Source organism: Colius striatus, chromosome 24 (assembly GCF_028858725.1).
Source record: "Colius striatus isolate bColStr4 chromosome 24, bColStr4.1.hap1, whole genome shotgun sequence".
NCBI lineage: Eukaryota > Metazoa > Chordata > Aves > Coliiformes > Coliidae > Colius > Colius striatus.
The window spans coordinates 4,741,365-4,753,387 of NC_084782.1; the positions used below are offsets into that span (position 1 = coordinate 4,741,365).

The 12,023-nt window shown below is 44.6% G+C and overlaps 1 protein-coding gene across 1 annotated transcript in view; it reads left to right on the forward strand.

The window, feature by feature from the left end:
* CSMD2 (CUB and Sushi multiple domains 2) overlaps positions 1–12,023 on the forward strand; it is a 273,888-nt gene that overhangs the window by 63,258 nt on the left and 198,607 nt on the right. The window contains exon 4 of the mRNA XM_062014368.1: positions 6,942–7,136. Within this exon, the coding sequence (XP_061870352.1) occupies positions 6,942–7,136 (195 nt within the window). The remainder of the gene's footprint in view (positions 1–6,941; positions 7,137–12,023) is intronic.

Below are 12,023 nucleotides of genomic sequence, written 5' to 3' on the forward strand. Positions count from 1 at the left end.
ACCCATCCAGCAGCTGAACTCTCTTGGGCTGTGGTTTTAATCCTACTTTTGTTTGGTTCTTGCAGTTGTCTTCTGGTGCTGATAAGCACTGCAATATTGCATTTCTTGGCTTGTCTTTCATGCTACAAAAAGATGCAGGTCTTTGTTTCTCTCTGAATGGTTAACCTTAGTTCAGGGAGGAAAACAAATGTAAAACCACCCTCATCCCTAGGGAAGTTTTTTCAAGTTACTCTGCAGCTGTTAAATGCCAGTTCACTGAAGCCTTTAAACATACACTTAAATCCATTCCTGCTAAGCAAAACACTTAACCACATCCTTTAAATTAAGCTTGTGTTCAAGTGTTGTTACACTGCAAAGCAGCAGGACCTGAGCATGTTCACAAAGATAAGCAGGATCTCAAGTGCCTTGCTGATTAGGCTCCTGATAGAGGAGAGCATCCCGGCTTGGGATGGTGTGTGAGGACCACTGGTTCTGGGAGCTAAGCATCTTCTGACATCTAAGCATCTGCCAGCATGTCATTGTTCTTCAGGGCCCAGCAAAAGATTCTGTGGGGCCAGGCTTCAGTGGCTGTATCTTCATTGTAGCCAGCCTTCCTCTGCTGTGCTCAGCAAGTGACGGCGTTTATGTGAAAGTATGAGTAATGAGTTAAGGATCCCTGCTCCCTGCTTCTCTGAAGATACATGGGATTGTCTGTTGGCTTATCTCCCATGATCTTACTGCTTTCATGTTCCAAATCTTTTGCTGTTTCTGCAGTGGGGTGACTAAACCAAATCTCAAGTAATCCTCTCCCAGCTCCCGTGGTGCCCCTGGAGTTGCCCTGAAGTTGCTGCAGCACGTTCCAGGACACTAAATTGAAAACTGAAAAATGAGTATCAAAAAAAGCCCTAGAACTACTACCACAAAGAAGATGGATGATGAACCATTCTGGTCTGTTATTATCCAAAAGTAACTATCTGACTGGTTTTTAGTGAACAAAGAAATATTAGAGGGGAAAAAATAGTTTCCATTTAGCTCTATCTGTGTTGGCTGTGCTGGAAATGAATCACGGCATAAAAATGGATAAAATGAAATGAAAAAGATACCATTTATTTCCTTCTCTATAGCACTCGCTGGACACTTAACTCTGAAGGTTAAAACTCTCCTGAACTGAGCCAGATTGCACTAAAATGCTGCTGAAGGATACTGGGGAGTCATGGAGCATCCCTGTGGTACTTGGCCCAAAAGAGGGAGAGGAACTGGGTTTGTGGGGGTCTCTGTCCCACTGGACAAAGCTGCACTGGCCACATTGTGCAGGGCTGTTCAGTTGAGTTTTGAAGCTGCCTATCACAGATATTCTCCTTAAAGAACCTGTTCCTCTCCTTGAGTTTCTGGGAAGGTAACAAACACAATGCAGACTGTCTTCTGCGTGAGATACAGCTCTGCCCAGCTGTGATCTCCAGCAGAGGAGACCTTTCTGTCAGTTCCAACCCCCACTACATTCAGGAAATGCAGGAAAATGGAAAGAAGGCTCAAAAAAAAAGCATAGAGGAGATGAAATTGGAAACGAGTGTGCAGTGATGACTGAGCCAAGTAGTTTAGGTCAACGCTCTTGTTATTTTGCTTGGTCTGTGTAGCATCCTTTCATTGGGATTCATAAATTATTCCTGCTGTAATGACTGTATTCAGGAGCTCTGAGTGCCTGCTCTGGCATGGCTTGCTTTGCTTTCTTTTCTGTTTTTATTAGGAATGAAAATTAGTTGGGAATGAGGAGATAATGTACAGCCTCATATCATAAAAGTTGCGCTCCTTGATAAGATCTCAAGGTTAGAACAATGAAATATCTGTCGTAAACTACCACAGATAATTCAGGCAATAAAAAGGCTTCTTTTGGCTATGTAAATAGGGTAATAGACTGGAGTGCTGCATCGAGATGGATTAAATGTTGGGGTTAGTTTATATGCAAGCAAGATAAACAGAGAAAATGGAGCTGGAGATTAATTTGAATGGGAAACAGGGGAGATTTCTCTTTGGAATGGTGAGCAAGCTCGGGAGGGGTTTGAGTCTCTTCTGTTTGAAAGTACCTGAACTGGTGAGAAAGCTCAAATGTACCCATGATGATGAGCAGGAAGAGAAACATCTCCCTGCTCTGTGCTTTTTCTTCCTTCTCCTGACAAAAAGAGCCATGGGGTTTTAGGAAAGGCTGATGTAATTAGGCTGGATGCGTTCTGATGGTGGGATGCTGTCCAAGGATGCGTTGAGTCACATCTAATGACTTAAAAACCGCTAATTAATTTCGAATGAACTGGAACAAGGAGACACAGCCTGACAAGTACTCGGGTTTTGAAAGCTGCTGATTTTGAAAACTCCCAGTGTGGTGATCCTGGGCAAGGGGATGAGAAAAGTTGGGAACAGCCTTGTGAGCCTGTTGAAAAGGGGTGAAAATTCAGGTTGGTTTATGGTATGAAGCTTCTGATGCAGATGAGCAAGTCTAGTAGGAATGGAGGGTGGAAGTGTCTCAAACCTGTTGTTTCTATTTCCAATTCATTCAGTTCACTCTCAAGCAACACACTGTCAAATCTGAGACACCTCTGGTTTTGGTACTAATACATCTGGCTCCATGAGTGAAATGCTGCTTCATTGCTCTATAAAAGCTACATGGATGATGCTCCCAGGGTAAGATGAAGAGTGAGAGAGAAATCACTGGAGCCTGTGGGGGTTCCAGGGGATGGGACTAAAGGGGCCTGAACTGAAAGGCAAGTGAAAACAAAAAAAGCAGGGAAAATTTGGAGCAGAAGGGGATTAAGTTGGATGGAGGTTGATTTTTGATGGCTAAGTGGATTTGAAGGATAGATTGGAAACTGCAGAAAGTGGGAGAGGTCTCTGTTTTGGTGGATTTACTCCTGATTGATGTTTGCCATGTCCTGACACTTCAGTTTCTTGCTGAAAAGATGCCATTTCTGCCTTGCTCTCAGATCATTCTGTCTCACAGTACTTCTTAAAACAGTTCTAGTTCTCACCTAATCCCTCCAGAGGCTCTGGTCTGGTTCCATTTGTGCCCGTACTGGCAATTAGCACCATGATTATGGTTCCTCTGCTGTGTCATCTTGCAGAGCAAGGTCTCTGCAGCGATGTATCTGGATAGTGCTTGAGATAGTGATGTTTGAGGTATGTTGAGGAGGTCTCCAGGTGCAACTGCAATAGAATAATCCTATTTCCTTTCCTCTGTCATAAAATAACAATTTGGCAGCTGTTCAAATCAAGACAAATAAAATAAACTGCTCTAAATTCATTATGGAAAGAAACAGACTTAGCTGCAAAATGACTAACAGGACCTTCTATTCATCTGTACAAATCTGCTCTGTGGCTGCATTCATTTCCATACAATCACTGGAAAGTATTATGTTGATTGCTAAGAACAAAGCTTTTATGGGGAGGGGAAAAAAAATCCATGCTACTAATCTACAGTGGAATTGGTAAATGGGTAAGACAAAGCTTTAATAATATTATTCTGTGCGACATCTGATGTAAATAATACAGTTCTATTAATCTCTCAAGCAATCAGAGAGTCTGGCTGTTAGAGGCAGCCAAGTATGAGCAATATTATTATCTCTTCTCAGGAATGTTGGAGGAGAATCACAAATCCATTGCTGTGAAAGTGGTGTCTGCACCGGCTCAGGGAGTCACTCACACTCAGCAGTGAAACAAAGGCACTGGCTGCCCCGCCAGAGCAACCAGTCGGGGGGCTCACGAGACATCTCCAGACTCTGCATCCCAGCTCTGGACTCCAGCTTTACAACCTTCTGTAGGGGTTTTGTGAAGCTCTGCTTTCTCAGGAAGCACAGAGATTGTGTCCTTTGACTCTTCTCCCTGGCTCTGTAGGGGAAGGTGTGTGTACTTCATCAGCTCATGCTCAGGGGCTGACCAAATTCATCTTCTGCCCAAGAGCCTCAAGGTCATGCCTGACAGCAGAACCTCATACAGACTTTATGCTCAACCTCTTCTGCTTACAGCACCAGCCTCTTTGGTAGCAGTTCTTTCAGTCCATGAGGCAGCAATTTGAAGAAGTGTTTTTGCAGATGTGCATTGGTGGTTTTTATAAACCCCCAAAGCTCCTTGGTTCCTGCAGCAACCCCACTGAATCCAAAGCAACCAAGGAGTTAATGTTGCCTCCCCCCAAAAACCATGTGTGTCTTGTCTGTCCTGTAACAAGATATTAGTTAAGGCAGCCAAATGAAGCAGAATTTTTAAATGAGATCCTGTTCTTCAAGTATGATTTTGAGATATGATGCAGGTCAGGGTTGTCTGATTCTTCACAGTTCATTAAGTAGAGAGCAGCTAGTGTTAGAGATTGACTTTTTAAAATGATAGATTTTTATTTATAGCAAAGTTCTAGTCATTAATTTTAAAGGATAAAAACATAAAAGCAGGGATGGGTTCTCTTCTTTAAAAAAAAAAAAGTGACATTGGTAATTTAATTAAATTGAGGTTTGGAACATCATTGCAGAAAATGGAACCTGAGTTCTACACTGCTTTTCAACCCATCTGAGGTATTTGAGAGCAAACCCTGCATAGAATCATAGAATGGGAGGGGTTGGAAGGGACCTTTAGAGCTCATCCAGTCCAACCCCCTGCAGAAGCAGGTCCCACCTGGATCAGGTCACCTACATGTGTCCAGGTGGGTCTTAAAGCCCTCCAAGGAAGGAGCCTCCACAACCCTCTGGGCAGCCTGTGCCAGGGCTCCCTCAACTCACACTGAAATAGTTCTTTCTTATGTTTAAGTGGAACTGTTTATGTTGCAGCTTCATCCCATCACCCCTTGTCCTGTTGCTGGCTACTGTAGAAAAAAAAGAGATGTCCCAAACTCCATTCAGTGGGATCTCAACCAGCTGGAGAGTTGGGCAGAGAGGAACCTGCTGAGGTTCAACAAGGACAAGTGCAGAGTCCTGCAACTGGGAAGGAACAACCCCCTGCACCAGGACAGGCTGGGGGTGACCTGCTGGAGAGCAGCTCTGCAGAGAGAGACCTGGGAGTCCTGATTGATAATAAGCTAAATATGAGCCAGCAACATGCACTCATGGCCAAGAAGCCAATGGCATCCTGGTATGCATCAAGAAGAGTGTGGCCAGCAGGTCAAGGGAGGTTCTTCTCCCCCTCTACTCTGCCCTGGTGAGGCCTCATCTGGAGTCCTGTGTCCAGTTCTGGGCTCCTCAGCTCCAGAGGGACAGGGAAGTGCTGGAGAGAGGCCAGTGCAGGGCCACCACGATGATCAGGGGAATGGAGCATCTTTCATATGAGGAAAGGCTGCGGGAACTGGGGCTGTTTAGTCTGGAGAAGAGATTGAGGGGAGATCTTATTAACATTTATAAATATCAAAAGGGTGGGTGTCAGGAGGTTGGGAATATTTCTGTGCAAAAGTTGCTGCTGAACTTTCCAGCTCCAGGCACTTGGGGGAAGGATGTAAGTAGCTGGGAGTTGGTGTATGTGCCATCTAAATGAATTGGTTTGAGGTGGTAAGGTTGCAGTTAATCTGGAAGTGGGTTAATTAGGAAACAAGATGGTCTGTCTGGATGCAGGAAGCCTAATCCTGTATTCATTACAGATTAGTCTGTCATTTCCCTTACTGGAAGGGATAGTGTCTGCCTGTCTGCTGTGGAGAGTCCTCTGAAGGCACCTGAGCCCGGCTCTGAGGGGGCACCGGCGCTGCTGGCAGGGGAATGCCTGTGCTGGGGGCACAGCAGGGGGGTTTCAATCCCCATCCTAAAGCACTGTCCCATGGCAGGACAGAACTGTAGTGTTGGGGATTTATGTCTCATTTCACATGCTTACTCACAGTTTGGTTGTATTTTACTCTGCTGCATGCCCTATACACTAGCATATCATTTTCCTTTTAATCTCCCTCCTTTCCTTGGCAGAGCTGCAGCCTGAGCCTGCTTTTGCTGGTAGAAATTCATCTCATTTTGTTCATGCCTCTGACAAAATTGTTTCCAATGATAAACTATCACTCAGCTTTGAATGACCATGTTTTCCTTCCTCTGATGTTTCAGCCTTAATGAAAAAGAACTGCAACACGAGATGCTGCACAAGGGCCTGTTTCAAATTTGATAAAGTCATTCTCACTCTTGGTTGTCTTCATTGGGTTTTATATTGGGCTCTAAAACCATGATTTGAGTGAATCTTTTTGGAGTGGCTTCTGGGAACCTGTGTTTAAATTCTCTGAACTGCTGCACAGAGGCATTGGTTATGGATTTACTAGTGTTTCAGCAGCAACTTCTCTGTCTTATATTCAAGCATCCCATATTCTTTCTGATGCAAACACTTGTTGGGCTCTGATTTTGCCTTCAGTGGAGCTGGGTCCAGCTGCATTGTTGAGTCTGGTTGGATGGGTGTGTGTGAGATCTGGATTAAACTCACAGTGCAGTGAAGTGTAAATGCTGGTGGGCTGACATGTTGCTCTTTTTGTCTAGGTGACAGTTTCTGACTATCTCAGGTTTTGTTGCCTCCCTTATGGTTCTAAGGTATGGTGAACTCTGCTGACATTGCAGTGGCCTCTGAGGTGCCCAGTGAAGGTCTGTTAAGATGGTTTTTCGAACAGGAACATAACCTCTGGCAGCTAATCAGCTGTAATGGTGTTAAATAGAAGTGCAGGGTGGCAGAGGCAAGAGGGATACTTGGCTTTAGAGAACTGGTAATACTGGTCAGGAAAGAGTGGATCTGCTGTCTCACTCAGTAGCCTGGGGAGTGATTTTTGCTTCCTTACATATATACTCAGTGGAAATGGTGCTTAAACGTTACCTGTAACTGGCCTAATGTACCCTGGTGCAAGCCAGTCAGGTATGTGTTGTGGTTATTTGCTCTTTCCATTTGAAGTGACGCTTTGACTTTGAGACTGAGCCTTCCCTCTGGGTCCTTCACCTGACAGTTACAATGCACCGGCCCTAACCAGCAGCAACTTTCTTTGGCAGTTCTACCAAGTCACACGTGTGGAAATCCAGGAAAGCTGCAGAATGGGATTCAGCAAGGAACAACCTTCAGCATCGGGGACAGAGTGAGGTACAGCTGTAACCCAGGCTTCTTCCTGGAAGGACACGCGCTGCTCACGTGCCACGCCAGCTCGGAAAACAGCGCCTCCTGGGACTTCCCTCTCCCCTTCTGCAGAGGTACAGTGCCCTCTCCTCATCTGGAGCAAGCCACGGTGTGAGCCAGGGTTTAATGAGCTGTTTGGGGTTGGGAAAAACTTCGTGGATTGGAAAGTTCGTTTTGAAAGACTTGAAAACTCAGCCTGCTGGGGTTGATGTTGAGGGTTCTTCTTATTGGATTCCTTAGAGCTGCCAGGGTTTGGGTGGGTGATGGGGAGGTTGTGAAGTGCTCAGAGTGTTCAAAATGCTGCACAACTACTTCAAGTTCCATTTCTTTATGTAAAGTGGCAGGGAGTGGAAGCAGGATTGTTACCCATAAGGCACCTACCCAACACCAGGCAGGCTTCCTAGGTCAAACACTAGAAAGTGAGAGTGGATTTTCTGCTTTCTGCAGTGTCAACCTGCCTTTCCCCATGGCACACTGCACAGTGGTTCTGCTTTGCCTTTACAGAAGCGTGAGCCTGCAGGGTGCTGATGTTCTGTGGGCTTCTGGCAGTGAGGCAGAGAGGTGATGCTACAGGGGAGGTGAAAGCTGGGCTGTGTTTGAGAGGCTGGCCAGCTTTCCCCAAGCTCTTTTGGGATGGGGAACCTTAGATTCCTTTATCAATATAGAGAGCTTCTTGCTAATTTGCTGGGGCCACAAGGGACTAGAGAGTCTGTAAATACACAAATGTCTGTGGTGTTACACCAAAACAGTTGCTGCTGCTTTGAAGCCTTTCCCCCTCAATTCCTTGTGTACTTCAGTAGAGCATCTTATATCGATTCTTTTTATTGACTCTGCTTGTGCAATCAATCAGCAGTTCTAAGCTGTAGCATAAATCTTGAATTTAAAGTGAGCAAATATTGTTTGCTGGGTGTGTTTTTAATGCTTGCTTGAAAGAGTTACACAGCCAGCCTGTCTGCTTGGTGTATTTCTTGTATGTTTATCTAGTGTTTTGGTTCCAGGGGCATTATACCACTGAAGGAGTGGTTCATACAGCCAAACTGACTCTGGGGAGGGACAACAGTCACTGCTATTTGAGTGTGATCCTTAAGGATGCTTTGCTTTTCCTTTGAGTTAGGACTCTCACTGTAATACCCTTTATAGAAGAGAAGGAAGCCATCTACACCAACAGAACAATGTTTCCTCCAGTCTGACAGCATCTCTCTGAGAGCAGCCTTTCTTTGGAGGAGGGCACTGTCTTCTCCTGGCCCTGTTATCATTCAGACATTCATGCAGTAGACCCCAGTAAGGGGGGAATTAACTTCTGACCCAAACAGCTGTTGAAGTTGGGAGTTGGTATCCCTGTAATTACTGTGATCCCTGCTGCAGATGGAGAAGCCCATTTTTGCACTTTTATCTTGACCTGCCAAACTCACTTTTAACTTTAATTACTCCCATTTCAGTGTTGAATCCAGCAGGGATGATGGTGGCATCTGATGTACTTCAGAATGGAGGAATATTCAATTCTAAGGTGCTTGATCAGTGGTGTGTGAAATGCTGGGATAGCAGCAAAATCTCTGCTTGCTTAGGTGCTTGTGTTTGTGTGTGCCTGCAGGTTTCATAGATTTGGTCCTGATTCTTTAAGACTTTACCTCAAGTAAAACTTCCAAGTCACTTTTTTGGAGGCAGGAACCAGAAATCTTCTCATGTAACATTTATATCATGTTCTAAGAAAGTAGAAAGTAGCAAAACCAGTCTGTGAAGTCACTTGCAGAATTTGTAAACCAGCTGCACTCCTCCTACCAGAAGTAATCTGTCAGCAGTCAGACGTTTGTGCTTGGCTGATGAACTGGTGATGCAGACTTCAGTTGTTGCAAGGGGCAGGAAGATTCCTGTGCTGACAAACAGGCTTATGCTGCCTTCTGCAGGGAAAAGAATGTTTTTAGAACTGTTGTCTGAAGAATATTGTGCTTGCTTGAGAGGCAAAAGATCTCTGTGGCCCATGCAGCTTATGATTAATTCTCTTAATATTGGCTTACTGGTAACTGTCACCTGAAAGTTTGAATGTATTTGCACATAGTTTTATTTTCTAATATATATTCTTATGTTTTCTAATGATATTGGAGAAGGGTCTTGCTGCTGGGTCAAGTCCTGACAATTGAAGCTAAGCTCCCTTTAGCCAAGCAAGTGGTGTTCTTGGGAGCTGCTGTTTTGGGAATAGACTTGTCTAAAGTCACTACAAAAGACAGTGTTTGTTTGGGGGACTCTTCCCTTTCCTCCTTCCTCTCCTCTCCAGTAGAATGGCAGAGGTATGAGACAAGTGGGGAGAACAGTCTCAAGTTCTTGCCATGCTGATCGATGCCCTCTTGGGCCTTTTTCTGCCTTTGTGTCTGTCTTTTGCTTTGTTACATCCTTTGCTATCTATTGGGAGCCTTGTCCCTGTTCCAGTCTTAATGCACTGAAATAACTGAAGATGCAAAGCAGTGCATGGTAGGAAAGAACAAGAGGGAAGGTGTCTGAGAGGACGTGCCAGGACAGCAGCACTTGGAAGGAGTGCTGTGGCTCAGCTGCTTTTTCATAGGAGTTCTCTGCACTCCCTTTTCCCAGCTCTCAGTTCAGAAGCACACAGCTCTTTTATAAAGGACAAGAGTAATCTCAATGAGAAAGGAGGAAGGAGTTCCAGGTGCAGAAAGAATGGCTTGGTGAAATGTGTCTTTGCAGAGCCAGTGAGAGTGGCTGGTGCTGCAGCTCACCAATGGTTTTGAAAGCACAGTTAGATCAAAATTGATTCTTGGACTCTGAGGTAAAAGAGACTATAAATTCAGTCTGCACAGACTCTGCTCTGAGTTATGTTTCTTGCTTACGTGGCAGGAAGGATTAAGACTGGTGAGCTCATTCAGGGAGCACCGAAGCAAAGGCAAAAGACATCTCCACGCTGATGTGCAGAGGAGGAGAGCACGGAACTGGGTGGCAGCCGTGGCTGCCCAGGAGAGCAGCTTGGCTGTAGAAGCTTGGCTGTGCCTGCTAGACCATGTGTGGTAGACCACGTGGAACTTGGTTTGCCTCGAGGACTGAAAGTCCTCAGTGAATCTGGGTCAGACTGTAAAATCTAGACTAAGCTGACACTTAGCCCATCTATACCAAGTGTGTCAGAACTTTCTGGAATGGTTTCCTCCTTGCATCTTGTGTGGGGTTTTTTTTACACCCTTTCTGCACAATAGTTCTGTATTCACAAAATGAAATGAGACCTTCTACTTAACCTAAATGAGACCTTAAGCTGAGTTCTACAGCTCTAGCTGTATTTTTATACTGACAGTTGGTCTGGTGGAGGCACCTCAGCCAATTTGGAATGCTGTCTTCTGTCCTGCTGTGGTCATGGAAGGAACAACCCTCACCTGGGGCAGCTGATTTCAAATAAAGCAAAATGCTGCATTTGAAGCACTAAAAGAATATCCAGAAACATCTGAATCTGTTCTGTAAAGCATGCTTTCGTGCTTGCAGAGAGGCACCTTGCCCAGCTTGTTTGTTGAATTTAAGTAGAACTGATGGGTTTATGATTCTGGTAGGTGGCTGAGTAAAAATTCAGGAAGGCAGCTGAAAAGTTGAGAACATTTGCAAAGCCACATTTTAAGCATATCAAATATGCATAATCTCATTAAAAATGGTCTGTCTTACTATAACTCAAACAGCTGCTTAGGCTGCACCGTGCCCAAAATAATTGAAGGGCTGTTCAAGAAGATTTTAGAAGACTGTAGAATATGTTTAAACAGTAGCAACCTTCACAAGCTTAGGAAGTGTGTATTGAGAGGTGTGTGGAAAGGGAATACATTTTCCATTGAAAGTGTTTCACTGCAATAAGTATTTAATGAAACCCAAACCCACCATATCTTTGGCTGGATCTTCAGCTACTGTAAGTTAACTTAGTCCTGTAAAAAACCACAAAGCAGTCCTCTTATTTATGAACTCTCATAGAGCATTGGGTCAGAATTCTTCAGCATATTCTCCATCCCCTCCTGCATTCCTTCTGCTACAAGAACAACTTGAATGTGCTACATCCAGTCTCAGATGACCCAGTCTCCAACAGTGAACGTGGCTGGAAACTTATCAATAGGAGTTGCTTCTTCCAAATCCTTGTGTTTGCTCTTGAGGGTGTCTCTGTGCTTGTGTGTGATCAAGAATTCTGTGTAGACCTGAGCTGCAGGGACATGTGATCACAGTAAGAAGCATTTGCCAAGAGCACCTATGGTCTTGAACATGGTGTTCACACACAAAGGATGGATTGCTTGAAGATGTCTTGTGGTGGTGAAGGATGTGATTTGCCAAGGTACTTATTGCCTAGGGTCAATAGCAGCCAGACAACAACAGTGTTTAACCTGCTGTGTAGGAAATGCACTTGCCTCCAGAGGGGAGGCAAAACGCCCTGTGCATTGCTGAAGCAGCTAATGACCTCGCTCCTGCTTTGTTTTGCTGCTAGGCATGTGGTCTGAGAGTTCACTAGCTAAGGATCTTCTTTGCATGTGTTTGTAGCATCTGCAGGGGCACTTACTCATGAGAAATTAAATTTGAACTTACCAGTAAACTGGTGAATTGAGCTGATCCTCTTTGGCTAGAATCCATTCCTCCTCTAAAAAGCATTTCTTTCCATTCTCTCTGCCAGAGAGAGGAACTTGGAAGTATCCTTTTAGCTTTCTGCATGGACCTTCTTTGAATCTGGTGTATGGTGCTTTGGAGTTTGAAGATTTTCTGGTGCTTGGACGAGATGAGAGATCTTTCAGCCTAAATTTATTGATGATTCTGACTACACTTGTCTGTGAATAACTAATTCACTCACAATGCAAATGAAGCAAACAGAGAACGTTGGCTCTTGTAGTAGAGTATCAGGGAACAGAGCATTGAGGTGGGATTTCAGTGCCCTTTTTCAGTCCTAGTTTTAGCTGCTGGAATGGCCCAGAATTAGTAGCATGTCTACTTGCATGGCTGGGTTT